This window comes from Salvia miltiorrhiza, chromosome 4 (assembly GCF_028751815.1).
Source record: "Salvia miltiorrhiza cultivar Shanhuang (shh) chromosome 4, IMPLAD_Smil_shh, whole genome shotgun sequence".
Taxonomy (NCBI): domain Eukaryota; kingdom Viridiplantae; phylum Streptophyta; class Magnoliopsida; order Lamiales; family Lamiaceae; genus Salvia; species Salvia miltiorrhiza.
Genome location: NC_080390.1, coordinates 43,437,749 through 43,453,776, shown reverse-complemented (window position 1 = coordinate 43,453,776; position 16,028 = coordinate 43,437,749). Strand labels below are relative to the sequence as shown.

The window sequence follows — 16,028 nt, the reverse complement described above, 5'->3', positions numbered from 1 at the left end:
TTCCCAATTCATCCTTTTGACTAGCATCATTGTCGCCATGTGAGACCACACGTGCCATGCTTATTTTTAAATTTAACCTTATTTCAATACTGATAATAATGAAGGAATAATTATATTAAATACCCCTACATTTCGCACTCCTTTTAGTACTCACTCCCATCTTTAATTATAATTATTTCTAATTCTAATTCTAATTCTAATTCTAATTCTAATTCTAATTCTATCAACCAAAGTCTACCTCAGAATCGTGATATTGTTATGCCAGGATGTTAAAGAACAACAATCACTTTTAAGTGGACATAATATTTCGAATATAGCATAATGGATATTTGTACGATACTAATTATTCACATAGTTTAATATAATATTTATAAATATTTTATTAAAATATAAGTGATTCAAATCGTGTGAGACATCCATATGAAAGACCTCTTATATATTATTCAAAAAAAAAAATCTTATTAGAGTCGATTGTTAATCCTCTCCTGGTCTCTTCCAACAACTTTATTTCTATGTTTCAACTTTCAACTCCTTAGGCATGAGCTCAATGATCCAAGTGACGGCTTAATGTGTCTGTACTCGCGCATGTGTAAATTTAGTAATAATATAATTAGTATATATATATATATATCCAGAAGAGTAAATTGTTGACTAAATTCACATATAATGAATGTCTCCTTTCGTCTATGAAGAGTATGCTAATTCAACACATATTTTAATAATGTTAGGTTAATATATTGTGAGTAAAGAAAATAGTCAATTTTTATGGATGAAATGGAGAAATGATAGTGGGTCATATTAGTAGTCATATTCAAAAATAGGTTGTGTATATTCTTAGAGTGTGTTTTCTTTGATTGATAAATTTATCATAAGACAATATAAATAATAATAGAATATTATCCATTTAAATCCCCTCTTTGATCTTTTCCCTCATTTTCTATCAAAGAGAATTTCACCATTTCCCATTCTTCATTTTCACTTAAATGAGGAATATTATCACAGTGATAATATTATCCCTTCTTGCACTGAAAAGAAGGAATGAGAAATGGTGAAATTTTATTTTATAAAAAAAATACACTCTTATGATAGATAAATTCATCCTTATGGAACGGATAAAAAAAAAGAAAGTAATATACTCTTTTGGGATGGATGGAGTATATTATTACTCTTTTTTGCAAATATAATTGAAATTTTATCTGCGAAGTTACTGTATAGCTCGATAACCCACCTTTTTTAATAGTATAAAGTTTTTATCTCTTTTCAGCAGTACGTTAATTAATTCTTTTTAGGGTGCGTTCTCTGGTTGTAAATTTATCATGAGAAAATTATGGATAAACAAAATTTCGTCCTTCAAATTCTTCCTTTCTTTTCCCTAATTTCCTACAAAATAGAATTTGACATTTACCTATTCCTCGTTTCACTACAAAATAGAGATAATATTATCCCTTTATATTTTTGGTGTGATAATAGTATCGCTTATTTATAATGAAAAGGAGGAATGAGTAAGGGTCAAATTCTATTTTGTAGGGAATGAAAAAAGAAAAATAAAAAATTTAAATGGTAAAATTTTATTTATCCCTCATTTTTCATAATAAATTTATAACAAAAGAGAATGCACTCTAAGCCGTGTTTTACTAGGTTAGGCAATGACAAAGTTAATACCTTAAGCAATGTTTTGATTCAAATTGATCTTTTGAGCAACTTTGATCATTATATACATGAATAATAACATGCAAATTCACATTAAATCTTTGATGCTACGTTAAATATGTACAGTTCAAGTTGTTTACTTGATTAAAATTATGGACTTTTCTGCGTATAAACATAATTATTTCACGTAAATTAAAATATGAAGATTAATAAATAAATGGTCACTACAAGAAAAGAAGTATTTTGCTACGAAATTTAACAATGTCTGAAAAATTCGTTGTGAAGTTTTTGAGCTTAATGACGGATTATCGATACTACTGTCGTTTTACTTATTATTATTTTTTAATATTTTTAAATTTGTTGTTGGTGCGTCATTAATAAAAAATATATTTTTTATTAATTAAATGAAGGGTTAAGGTACAAATGCGCCCCTAAACAAGACACCCCTAGATCGTATCCCTCCCCATTCTCGATGTTGGCCCAAATAAACCCCTAGAGTCAATAAAAATGGTACATTTAAACTCAGGCTCTAAACGGCCGTCTAACGCTGTTAACTTACTGGGTTTAAATGTACCTTTTTTATAGACTCTAGGGGTTTATTTAGGTCAATATCGAGAATGGGGGGTATACCCCTTCACCCTCTCCGCAAAACCCTCCGGCACCGCCACGCCCTTCTCTTCTCTGCGATGACCTCACTTATGCCGGTGGACTTCCCTTGGATTTGGATAATCTCAACTCTCTTGCAACTCGTCGATTACTGCGATTGCCATTGACCCAAGCCGATGCAGAGGATGTGAGTGACGGACGAGGCAGCGACAGATGGCTCGCCGGCGTGCCGTGCCCAACTGCTTTCCGTCGTCTGCGTAGCGCCTCGGATCAAAGATGCCTCTGTCTCTCGGTGACATTCCCACCGACTCGGGCTTGGAATCCGGCGTGAGAGGGCAGATGATTCGCTTGTTTCGGGCGGTGGGCTTTGACGCCGGAGCGGGAGCAACTACCAGCGGAGATCTCGCGTGGACGGACCTCTATGTGGCTGCGACGACACCGCTGTGAGCACTGGCGAGGAAAATGGTCCTCCTTTGTTTTTCTCGTCCCACCACACCGATGTTGGGAGATGGAGTGTCCGTGAACGAGAAATGACCGGCAAGGAAGCGGGACAATCTTTCTTCGGCATGGCATCGAATGTGGCGGCGACGAGAATCGAAAGAAGGCGGCGACTGCTGCTTAAAAGGTAGGCCCCACGAGAAAATAAAATAAAAATAAAAATTTAAGTTAACGGTGTTAGACGGCCGTTAAGTGTCTGGGTTTAAATGTACCCTTTTTATTAACTCTGAGAGTTTATTTGGGCCAACATCGAGAATGAGGAGGGATACGCTCTAGGGGTGTCTTGTTTAAGGGGGCATTTGTATCTTAACCCTTAAATGAATCATCGTAAACACGCCGGTGACTATTAATTTTATTTAGATTTTTATATTAATTTGAATAATAATCGTACATACGTCACTAAATGTGTAATAGATGAATTTAGTATAAGTCCAATTGGCTAAATTACTAGGCTCAACAAGTTAGCCCAGCCAAGTAGGTTGAACTAGGGGTAGGAATCGGGTCGGGTTTGGGTATCCTATCCGAAAAAATCGGGTATTCGGACCCTAAAATTGGCTGAAAATGGTGCTCGATACCGATATCGATTACGAAATAGGGTACCCGAGTCGGGTATTCGGGTACCCTAAATTACTCGACAAAATTGAATTTCACTCCGAGGCTGCCAAAATTCGGGTTAGTCGGATACCCGATTCGGTTGAACCAAATATTTGGGTACCCTAATTACTCGATTAAAAAAAAGTTCTCCAACTTTTTCTAAATCAGATTCAATCCAAAACAAGAATTCAAGAATAAGTCCAAATTCAATCTATGATTAGAATTCAAGAATAACTGCACCATTAGAATTTGTGTGTGTGAGTGCGGCGACGCACCGACGAGGGAGACGCCGACATTGGTGTATGTGTGTGTGACATTTAAAAAAAATTCTAACAGTGTTAAGCACGGCTAAAACGTGAGGGGCTATTTGGTGCACTTTTGACACATTAAGGTAGTAAATGATAACATTCATGTTTCCATGATTTTTAATATTCATATGGTGTCAATTTTATAGGAAATTGAGTGTCGAATGATTGTTTTGTGCTTCTATTGTTTTATCTTATGAAATATGATACTTGCTCGAAATTTGATGGAATTTACAGAAATATTGAGTCCGAAATTGGAAGAATGGTCTGAAATAGAAGATGAAGATCATCTCGATATGAGTTTGTGAGCGTAAATGGATTGCAAATTGAAGTTCGGATGAGGAAGATATGACCAAAACAAAAAAGTCGCGCACAATAGTCACAAAAACGACGAGCATAGATTTTGCACTTGGATCATGAAGAATTTCGGCGATCCGGACGGCGATCGCCGTTCCCGTCGCCGAACATGCTATTTTGTCCGCATTTTTGGGCTTTTATTAGTATTTTTGAGCTATGTAGTGTATTTATCTATGTGACTATATTAGATCATTTTCCTAACCTATTAGACATCTTTCTTCATCTATTTTCATTTTTTCTTTGTTTTAGACTTATAATTTTATTGCTTCCATATATTAGATTTATTTTCCTATAAGATTTCAAGATTCAAGCTATTACTTCAGAATCTCTTCCGAGTTTCATCAATTTCATTTATTTTTGTTGCTTTCTTCTTTATTATGCTTTTAATTTATTTATGATGTCTGTCTAGTTTTCTTTTCTGATTTTAGGATTTGTAAATAGTTGATTAGATTTATGTGATTGATTTATTGATACTTTTTGCCGTCCAGTTTATGATTCATAATTCTTGTTGCTAGATTTCTTATGTATTATCTGACCAATAATTTGTATGTGTAGCTTTTTAGTTTGAGGCCTAGCAGAGATAAATGTTTAGCGGATTCATGAATGTATGATATGATTTTAACCTTGAGACCTATCAAAGATAGTTGGATCATAGGGAGTTATTTTTGTGAGCTTTTGATAGTTAGTAGATTTTCTTGAGACCAGCGGAGATAGAGAATTTATTAATCTACTGTCATTTACTAGATTAATAGGTCGATGATGTGAATTTGATCAATGAATTTACATCCCTAGGATCAGTATTTTATTTATCCGAGTTATTTATTTTTATTTATTTATTTTATTATAGTCTTTTATTATTTAGTTTATTCTCCTATTTTTATATGCTTTGTCATTCGTTTAGTTTTCATTCTTCCATCTTATTTATGTTTGCCTAAACATTGCTATAGGATTTATTAGGATTACTTAAAGTAGTTTCGCTTATAAGTCCGTGTGGATACAATACTCAATTGCTGTTTATTTGCTACAATTACACTGTGTTAGTTGCAGTTTTTGTTGTTAAGAAATTAGTGATCAATAAACAACACCTACCCTGAGTTTAGGGCGTTAAAGGCAATAAAGGGATCAACGTTGAGGGAGAATTTGGTACTTAACTTTTTTATTAAATCTTATGTCATCGTCAACCATGCATATTTATAGGGGGCGGAGGGAGTATGACAAATTATAATATAGAGTTTATTATTTATTTTTTTAAAAATTACAAGAGGTATCTGAATATAATCAATTATGCAACATGCATGCAGGCGGAACCTCACAATCACCCCAACGGTGGGAAAACACCACCGCGCGCTGGCGAAAAATGCTTGCATGTGGGACTTCAACACCAAACAATACAACACCGCACGCAGGCGGGAATACAACACAATCTATAATGAGAAAACATTACTGCATGCTAGCAAGATTAAACCCAAGACCTCTCATAAAAAAGAGTCTTTAAATGCCTCAATTTTGCCACTAGAACGTGCAATAGAGTTTATTCTTAAACAGTTAAACATAATGATTTCAAATGACCGAATGTGATACTATTACTAAATAAAAATTATTTTATAGAATATTCCTATGGGAGTTTTTGCTGTATCACTTTCTTCTCTTATTCATTTTAGCTACATTGGGGCTTCCGAAAGTTTTATATATCAAGTATTTCCTGGATCTTCATAATCAAAGCCCACTTGATTTTAGTTTCTTGTTATCTCTCATTATTTGTATAATCTCCATATTTTTGTAAAAATTATATTATTAGTTTTTTTTTTAGAATTACAAGATTTATTTATTATACGGTTAAATAAGTCATCCGCAATAATCGCACGCAGATGGGACCATTATCCACATAAAGATGAGAAAACTAATCGCACGCAGGGATCTCTACACTACGCAAAAGTGGAAAACAACTGCACGCAGGCTGAATCACTACCTACACAAAGGTAGGGAAACTAACCGCACGTAGGAACCTATACACCACACAAAAGTGAAAAAATAATCGCAAGCAGACGGGATCACTATCCATACAAGTAAATGATATTGTTAAGTGGTGAGGAGTTGGCCCAAACTGCCATTTAGCAGCTACCCAAGTCACATTTGAGCTCAGATAATAAAAAGCTTCTACGGTGTTACCTATGAAGTATTCATTTGAGATTCAATAAGATTTTTCATTGGGAACATTAGAAAATAAATAGTATACTCTCCCGTTCCACTTATAATAGCACAATTTTTTTTAAACAAATTATCTCATTTATAATGATATTTTTTAAAAATATAAATAATCAGAATTACTAACTCTCTTTCAAGTCTTATGCCCAACTTACTTTACATCCTAATCCTAAACAAGTGATCCCCATTTACTTTAAACTTTAAACACATTTTTCTTAATTTTTATGTCCAAAAAATTTATATTATTATAAATGAAACGGAGAGAGTATTTATTAACACTTTTGTTAATTAATTAAATAGAGACCATAGTGAGTAAAATGGCTCTATCCACAGAAGACGGTCCAGAAGTATCAAAACCACACCAAAACAAAATAAACTCCCAATACATATAATCCAACTTTATTATAATAAAAAAAATGTAACGAATTTTGAAACTAATATAAGAAATTTCATAAATTTTCATCAAAATTATGAAAATCTTAAGAGCTCACTGCTAATGTATAAAAGTCACACAAAAATATTAGAAAATGCATAAAAATTTATAAAATCTGAAAAAAAATATGAAGAAAGAAGAACATTAGCCGAAGTCAAAATATAAAAATAAAAACTGAAAACGAAATAGAAAATATAAAATGTGCAACTCTAGAATAAATCATAATTATGAAAACTGGAGTTAATTTGTTGGTTCGTTTTACAAGGCAGAGAAGCATTGTGAAGAAACAATGTGTGGCATATTTACTGTTTTGTTGATATATGTGAGTAATTAATAGTATAACCTAGATGACGATGATGTCCTAACATTTGGTTATCGAACACCCAAACATTTGGCCCACCGAAAACATCGACAAACTTTACCTGGCAGGTTGTAATCTGAAAGTGCAGATGGATCTGTGGCTAAATCTTCAGCATCCGACCATATGTAAACTCCTCGTTCTTGCCTGCTTCCAGGAACAGTGTTGTCCAGCACGAATGCTATCAAGAGCGTCACCACCATGTTCAGTGACAGAAGACCGTTGATTGCAAAATCCACCTGAAACAAGTAGAGGATCATTAGTTTCCTTCTGCTGCTTGTATCTATCTATTAGATATAAAAACGAGATTGATCTCTTACTTCTTTACTTCCGGTGTGGACTGGTCCATCAGAAGCCGCCGAGTAGGGTATGAGATAACTAGGTAGGATCAGACTGGATTCCGGTAGATACTGCTGAATATACGCAGGGATGGATAAACCAAGGAACAACGAGACACCAACTATTGTTATGTTTCTGAAACTAGCTGTTTGAGTGTATTGCAGTGTCGAGAGACCTAATGCCACAACCAGAGCCCACATGAAGCAAAGGACAGCTGCTGCTAAAGCTTGTGGTATTGATGCGAGAATAGCGCCAACTTTCCCTAGCAAAAACAAACGAGTAATTAAGATCAATGCTTATAGAGATCACAAACAAACTCGGGCATTTAAGAAAAGTCTCGAGGAATATAGCTCTCGTTTGTGTATTTCTAGTGCTAAACATATACAGCAGTTGTGATCAAATGCAGAAGAATTCTACAAGCTAAGCCCACAGCGAGCAGGTATTTTCCAACCAAAGTGTCTAAAACAACAGTGGAATTCCATTGTAAAAGTTTTGACTAGCATGGTACCTATAAATGAGAAGACAATCAAGAAAATTGCTCCAACTTCCACAACTTTTCGGCTTGCAACCTTAGTTATATCAAGGGTATGCACGTTCTCAGTCAATGTAGTTGACCCGGTTCCTGAGCCCCAAAGTCCAGCCAGTACACTGCAAAAGCCTTCTAACCCAATTCCTCGACTAACAATGCCAGGGGTTGGAGCCTTTGTGTTGATTCTCATGGATGCGGTGTGATATGTCCCAACCTGCAGAGTTCTTCCTTTGCATCAATTCAAGTTTTAAACAGTTACACTCTTTTATATAGTCTAGAAGACTTGAGCATTAATTGTATTATTCCACTCAATTGTTTCCTCAACAACAGACTGCTAATAAAGCTTCATTTTTTCCTTGTCAAGCAAGACTAATAAGAATGTCTAAAACAGTTGTAGGAATCACACTTTTACATATACTCATACTAGGTATAATGCTATACCAGCCTATTTATATACGATGAAAGAGCATTTTTATCGAATATAACTTCATAGCATCTTTGGATAAGTTTTGGAACTCGGTATACAATAAAACTAGATAGAAGGCTACTAACCGAGTCAACTGATGCAACAAGTGATACAAAAATCATTATGAGTGAAGTTCGCAACCGGAAGATTGGAATTCCCCACTGTAAAGGGTATGGGATCCTAACCCATGCAGCAGTTCTCATTGCATCAGAAACGTCAGTCCTGCAATGCTTCATTGTATATGCATGCTTCCTACAAGCATCAATAAGAATATTCGAACTAGGTATGTCCGCACTGCAGCCTTTGTAGTTATAAGCCCCGCCAGCTGTCAGAAAAAATGCATATGCCCATATAATCATGACACTTAGGGGGACCTGCAATGATCGATTTCTGGAAAGTCATAACAAAAAGACAAGATGATTCGGAAGAACAATGATTTCATAATTACAGATAAGATATGTAAACGTCACATGGGTATTTGCAAAATTGCAATTACTCACCGCATAGATTCGGAAAACTCTGTTGCCAAAGACAGATACTCCTCTCAGGTACTGCAAACAATAAGGAGAATATTTACTTGTCAATTAAAAGTAGCATAAGCCGGTTCATGTAGCAAGAATCTGAACCTTCTGTGGAAATAGTATATCCTAGTCCTAACCAGATTGTACTCGTGCATTCGGATAAAATGCTCACCAAGGTAAACACAAGAACCAATGAGATCTCTGGAATGCTAATTTCCACACAAGCACCGGCTTGAGGGAAGCCAAAGCTGAAAAAGGCTAAACCCAATGCTGTAACTGTTGGGGCAACCACAACAGGGTTTATGAACCTGTAGCATGTTAAGATAAACAAACTTAGATTTTCCTTTCTTCCTACCATTCTTAAAATTTAAAATGGAGCTCTCTCCTTCATCCCTTGGATTGATAGTTTACAAACCAAACATCCAGCTGGAGAAGAATAGGAAAATACTGATGTAAGGTTCCTACGGATTCTGAATGGCGATCGACTGCTTGTATGACACCTACATAACGATTCACAAATGACCATGCACACTATCTACACTATCTACGGTGATTAACACCATACAGAGATAGGAAAACAAACGAAATCCTCCCTACCCCGCACACTAGAATAAGAATAAGGAAACTTAAGATCAAACAAACAGAAGCAGCCTCTTCAAGATTTACCTTAAGAATAGAGACATCAAGCCACTGAAACCCATCAGGCACTGGAAAATTGAACCAACAATTATAGCCCCTTGTAATTCCCTCATTGTGTGCCTGAATCTCTGTATACAACAGAAGATGCAGTACATCTCATAATATCAAATTCTCAAGTATAGAAACGAGATACATTTTTTTTTTACTAAATTATCTTTTAGTAGAAGATTCATGTCTATGTTCAACTTTTAACTTTCTAACGTAGATACAATATTTTCTTCATAATCTTTCTTTTTCTTTGAGATAATAATATTTTCATTCGTTAAATTTAGCAAAATACATAGTGATGCATTGAGGCTCCGTAGAAACAGGAACTGCTATACACTGCTAATTAGATTAGATTGAAGATGTCTTTGAGAGAACCTAACTAGAGAAAAAGCTAGTAGTTTTGAAAATTGTGGGTGTATTTATATTTTCAGTTTCTGGAGTCCGCACCTAAGAGCATGGAGAGTAAAATATTCTTGCAGCAATTTTAGGGGATCAACATAGCAACTAAACCTTTCCTCTTCCTCAACCGAGGTCCCTTGGTCTTGTTACAACTTCAAAAACAAATTGATCTATGGATGTAGAAGATAAGTTCTCAATATATAAAGTATAGTATGCTGTCATCGGCAGCGCTTACATTTTCAGTCAGATTCCGGAACTCTCTTGAATTCATGATAGCTAATGCAGGAGCCAGATAAACAAATGAACTGCCTTGAACCAAGGGAAGGCGAGTACCAAAGTATGAGTGCAGTATTGTTGTGATACCAGAAAGCAGCAACATAGTGGAAATTACTGTAGCGGTATCCTTCTGTCAACATTACAGCATAATATGAGAAACAGATGATTAGATTTGGTCAGTTCCCAAATTCTGGAAGCATATGCTTACGTCCGTTCCGCCCATTGCAGGTATAATGATCAAAGGAATGAAAATAAGAGAACCAGCCAAGGACAGATAGTGTTGCAAACCGTAGAATATTATAGGCACTGCAGTAAAAAGAGATTGGAAGTGAATAACAGGCTTTTGAAGTTCCAAAAGAAACATAATGTGTAGTAAATCAGCTCATATTTAGCACATTGTTATCATTTATAAATTATAATGTTGATGCAGAAAATTGATACAGAAAACCAACTGGGGCAGGAGGGGGAAGCGTGAGTCGTTAGGCCCTAGGTGAAGCTGAAATTGTATAAGCACGCACGCTTGTGAAAAAACTATCCTCCTACAGCAGGAATGAACTGAGTTGCGAAGTGCACATCAAAAAAAGTTCCTGCCATGAATTTTCATCTAGGTCTAGAAAATATTGAGGATATACGTTGATTGTTCAGCATTCAGATATTGACAAAGAAGCAAAAGCAAAGAAACAATATGGTATTATGTATAGGAACCTTTTATGCCAATAAAGAAACTCTTGGTTCAGCATATAACTTCAAATGGGAAGAATAGGCAATCAACATCTTTGTAATTCTTATCTAACATAGTAAAATGAAGGATGAGAATGAACTACCGAACCCACGTCAAAGAACTCAAAATTGTATGTGCAGCATTTATCCTTTTTAAAGGAACATCCGGCCAAAACAAACAGGCGACTAGTAAGCAGCTGATTTTCACATCTGCCTATCAACAGAATATTTCCTATGCAGTAGCCAGTAGGCCTAATGCAAATGAAAATGGCTACTGAAGCTCTCTATAACATATTACCAGCATCATGCAATGAAAAATAGGCTTTATGTGACTAGAATGTCCATTTTTGTTACGACATCACGACTCTCAACAGCCTGCAAAAAAGACCTAGTGGCATGTTGGAGATTTTAACATTTCTTAAATTAAGGATAGTCTATCTCTGTTTGCAATCTTAAATCTAGTTTCATCTAATATGCAATCTAACAGTTGACTTGAAAGTTAAAAAACAAACTAAGCATTAACAGAATCATTACTGCAACAAAGCAAAGCAACTTCAAGAACCAAACGTCCAAGCCAAATGCAGTACTAGGAATCATTAATAATAATGATAAATTATCAGCAAAGTTACGTAAGAAACTTACCATAACCAGGATTATCCTTGAGTCCAAAAATCAATTTTGGCGAGGGTTGCCATCCCCCATCACCCAAATCCTCTCCATCCTGATACATAATAACATCATCACTACTCTTAGGCTCCGTAGGCGGAGCATTCGCCCCAATGGCGGCGCCACCCTCATTTCCATCTGTCCTCAACGCATTATTCGTGCCCAAACTCAGCTCCGCCGCTCCATTCCTCCTCACCTCATTATCACCTCTCTCCACTGCATCTTTAAACCCCAAAACCCCATCTCTCTCCCTTGCATTGGCACCTCCTCTAACTGGCTCAATCTCAGGCCCTCTTCTCCTAGTCCTTCCCAAAATAGGATCGATTTCAATCTTGGGAGAAATGGACTCGTTCTTCGCGAAAACACCCCCCCTCTCCAAATCACCATACCCATCATCGCCATTGTGCCTCCCCTCGTTCAAGTCCCTCCGCCCACTCGCACTTCTCTGAGTCTCACCGGAAAAAGTTGAGACGAAACCAGTCTTCTTAGCCCAAGATCTCAGCTCATTCGGGTCGTACCCTTTTCTCGGTACAAATGGCTCAATGTTGGGCTCCAAAACGGATCCCAGTTTTTCACTCCTTTTCCGAACATCCTTATTTTCTCTCTCTGGCCTCGACCCACCTTCCATCTCAACTCCCTCTCTAATGGGACTCAGCTTTTTCAACACAACTAGCCAAAGAACGAACCTTTATCTCTCTGCCACTCACTCACTCATTCTACAACCATATTTCAAGAAAAGAAGAAGACAGAGAAAACCGCCTCCACTCGCAAAGTGAAGTGCGGCAGAGGTTTTAGAGTGAGAAAGTGATGCGTCGTTTGGGGTGAGGAGTGGAACTCAACTGAGTTAGCTGAGAGAAGCAGCTTCTTTCTGTTTCTGCGCTGCCGCTCAAAAGTTGCCATCAGCTCCACTTTGAAGTTACAAGATTGCCCCTGCGGGTGGCCGTTGGAACAGTGAAATACTGATATTTGATGATCTAGAAGCGTGTGGATTGGCGATTATGCCCCCGACTGCAATGAAGTTTTCTTAGTTTTGAAGACTGGTGATAATGGTTTATCTCTCTCATCATTGCAAATACAGTCAGTGAAAGGGACTACTGAGTCGACTCAGTATGACTCGCTTTTGCCATTGCTCAATATGGTTCGTAGTACTCCGTTAATAAATGGGGTTAAGAGCACCTCTGGTGGTGTCTTAGAGGGGTGTCTTAGGAGTGAGCCCCATTTAAGACATACCTTTCTCTAATGCATTGTGTCTTAGGTGGGTGCTTAAATCCTCGTTTTCATAAAATTCATATTTGTACACTTTATTTTTAAATTCCCAATTTCATTAAAAATAAAATTAAACATTACAATAATTAAAATAAAATTAAAAACATAATTAAATAATGAATTTCGAAATTTTAAATAATGAATTTTGATTTTTTTTTTAATTGGGCGCGTCCTCTGGACGCGCCACACATTTCTCGCCTTCGGCCCGTGTTTTGGCTAAAACACCGCCTCGCACCAGGGTGGGTCTCCAATGCAGCCTCACTCCCTAAGCCTCGGATCGATCCTCCACTCGCCAATGCGAGTGGAGATGCTCTAAGGGTGTGTTTGCTTTTTATCCCTCTAAATAGAGGGATAATATAATGAGGTATAAATTTATCACTTAAAGTGGGGATCATATTTATTACTATATTTTAATATTTTATTTGGTTTGAAGGATAATATAAGGTGGTATAAAATTATACCATCATATCTTAAGTACAAAATTATCCATTTTCCAAGCAATAAGGGGCTGCTCGAAAAATTATACAACCTGCCTGAATTTTTTTATACATCAAAGCAAAAAAAAGTATAATTGTGCTATATTATACCAAAATGACTTATAATATCAAAATTAATGCAAATCACTAAAACAACATACTATTACAATAGAAGGTAGTAGTAATTAGGATTGTACACGTCATACTTCAAAACACAATTAAAATATACTCCATATGTCCCGGCTTTTGGTATCTAGTTGAGAACGGCACGGGTTTTAATAAAGTGATTGATGTGTTGTGAGTGGAATAAGGGTCCCACATTTTATGTGAGAGTTAAAATAATTAAAGTGGAGTAAGGGCCCCACTTACTTTTACCAAAAATAGAAATCGATACTAAAATGTGGGACGACCAAAAAAGAAAAGTTGGATACTAAAAGCTGGGACGGAGGGAGTAGCATTTAATGTAGATGAACCTGTGAACTTAACTAGTAAATCGCTGCATAATGTCTGTTGTGACAGAATATGATTAAAGAGCATAATCAAACAAAAAACGTAAAGAAGACACAGATTTACGTGGTTCACCAATTTGACTACATCCACGGATAGAGAAGAGAACAAATTTTATTATACGGCTAGGGTTACAGATTACAGATCTCAAGTATATATAGTACTGAGATAAAACACATGAATTGAGCTAAAAGCCCAAAACTGCCCCGAAGTGCGAAACGGAAAATTCAAGACATATCAACAATGTCGCAATGATTCAATGGTTCAATCATTTTCTTCTAAACCCTCAAAAGGATTAGGCTATTCAAATAGTCGCTTAAGAAGGTCCTAATGAACATCTTTCTCTTTCATGTAATATAATAAATGTGATTTTTCCTAGCATAAAAAATACTTCATCCGTCCACCAATTCTTAACTCGTTTTATTTTTATTAATTTTTTCACCCACAATAAAGTGAGACCATCACTCCACTCTTAACATACTACACAAATTTCTTAAAACTTGTGCCATTAGCAAATGGGTCAAGAAATGGTGGACGGAGGGAGTACTAATATTAGCCATTTATAGAAAAATGTTATACGTAACATAAAAGAAATCCAACTCACATTTTCAATTGAAACCCACGTCGATTCAATAGCAATTGCACGATTACTCTCTTCACAAAAGCTTGTTCGGTCATCCTTCAACAATGACTTGAACCAGTAATATTGAAATCACCATTCCATAACATTTTCATGATAGATTTGCTTTGAAATTTTCAACAATAAATGATACTCGGTAAAATGTTTGTATATACTATCGATCACTGGCGCATTTTCAACGTGATCACCCGATTCCCAAGTACCAACTACTTATGCACGATCCAGTGAAAGTAAAATGATATGTTCAATTGCACGAGACCATGGTGAGTAGTAATGAACAATGTCTTATGAAATTTGGGTTGACAATTTTTGAATAACAATAATTTACATGTTTACATTCCTTAACATATATGGGTAACTCAAAGTGCGAATATCTTTAAAGCCAAAATGGTATAAGACAAAGTTAAAAATTCATCAATGCAATCCTATTAACATTGACAATTCTAAATGGTAGTACAAAGATCTCGTCCTCCAATTATATAATTAGCAACAACCAAAATGCCGAAGAAGAAGTTATAAATACCTTTATAAGTGGAAGGTTTTTCTTCGTAAAAAAAATGGAAAGTTTTTCCTTTGTCAAAAAAAAGTGGAAGGTTTTTTCCCTCTAATTTTGGACCTCTCCCAGTGTCGACTAAGGCGGGTGTTGGTAAACCTTTGCCGCACAAGAATGGGCGCGTCATGGACTGTCGTACGTGCACATGTCGTGGAAATGTGAACCGAGGACTCTACATGGGGGATTTCAGGTTGCCAAAAATCGCTTAACCTAGATCGAATTTCTTTTTGGAGCGTCTCGAACCTATGTACAATTACTTGATGACACTCGGAATCCAAATTACCATCATACAAGAGCTCGTACATCCCGTGCATTATGGCTATTGAAAGCAGAATTTGTTAAAAAATTAGCTGGAGCAATGCGCCCTGTATTAGATACAGATTCTTACCTATTGCGTGTTTTCACATCCCTTGACAATCGACGCAACACATATTTTTTCGGTATAGCTTGAACGTTCATATGGTAACATATCCTAAATATATGCCGACACAAAATCCCAGAAATTTTCCATAGTCAGCAGGTGCATGAAGCTTTGTGATAAATCCAATGAAATATAACGCACCTTCTATGTATGGGAGATGTTATAGTTTTGACAATAAATATCAACTCTTCAACTTGGTCTTCCGTAGGATTCTGGATTATACTCACATTAAGGGAATGATTAGCCTCGTACGCATATGAAACAAAGACAATGCACGTGAAATATTTTTTCTCGTCCATCACCAATGGATTGCGTTCTACAAACTGACCCTACATTCCAATACATAAAGCATCATGCGCCCTTTCTTTGACACACCAATCCGTTTGAATTTGTTCATATTTAAGAACAAAATCAAATAAAGAACCACTACTTCCACACAGGTCCTTCAACACCTTATTGGTTACTTCGCTTCGCGACGTTGCATGAAGCCTGACAAAAAATCGTGCACTTGTATAAACGACAGCCCATCTCTTTCGCAATTTATACATGGTTGCAA

The 16,028-nt window shown here is 36.2% G+C and overlaps 1 protein-coding gene across 1 annotated transcript; it reads right to left on the bottom strand.

The window, feature by feature from the left end:
- Window positions 1–6,836: 6,836 nt before the first annotated feature.
- Window positions 6,837–12,623, bottom strand: LOC131021864 (nucleobase-ascorbate transporter 11). Its single transcript, XM_057951186.1, has 10 exons — window positions 11,586–12,623; window positions 10,432–10,529; window positions 10,183–10,353; window positions 9,528–9,628; window positions 9,034–9,169; window positions 8,841–8,891; window positions 8,427–8,714; window positions 7,854–8,088; window positions 7,327–7,607; window positions 6,837–7,245 (listed from the first exon to the last, which is right to left on the bottom strand). Exons 1-10 carry the CDS (start codon window positions 12,235–12,237, stop codon window positions 7,021–7,023), a joined length of 2,238 nt encoding a protein of 745 aa, XP_057807169.1. The 5' UTR covers window positions 12,238–12,623; the 3' UTR covers window positions 6,837–7,020.
- Window positions 12,624–16,028: the final 3,405 nt, after the last annotated feature.

Excerpts from the sequence above, each read along its gene's own strand:
- LOC131021864 (XM_057951186.1), bottom strand. The coding sequence starts at position 12,237 with ATGGAAGGTGGGTCGAGGCCAGAGAGAGAAAATAAGGATGTTCGGAAA. Across the intron at positions 10,530-11,585 it reads CAAGGATAATCCTGGTTATG|TGCCTATAATATTCTACGGT; the intron begins GTAAGTTTCTTA and ends TTTTTACTGCAG. Across the intron at positions 9,629-10,182 it reads TCCGGAATCTGACTGAAAAT|AGATTCAGGCACACAATGAG; the intron begins GTAAGCGCTGCC and ends TGTTGTATACAG.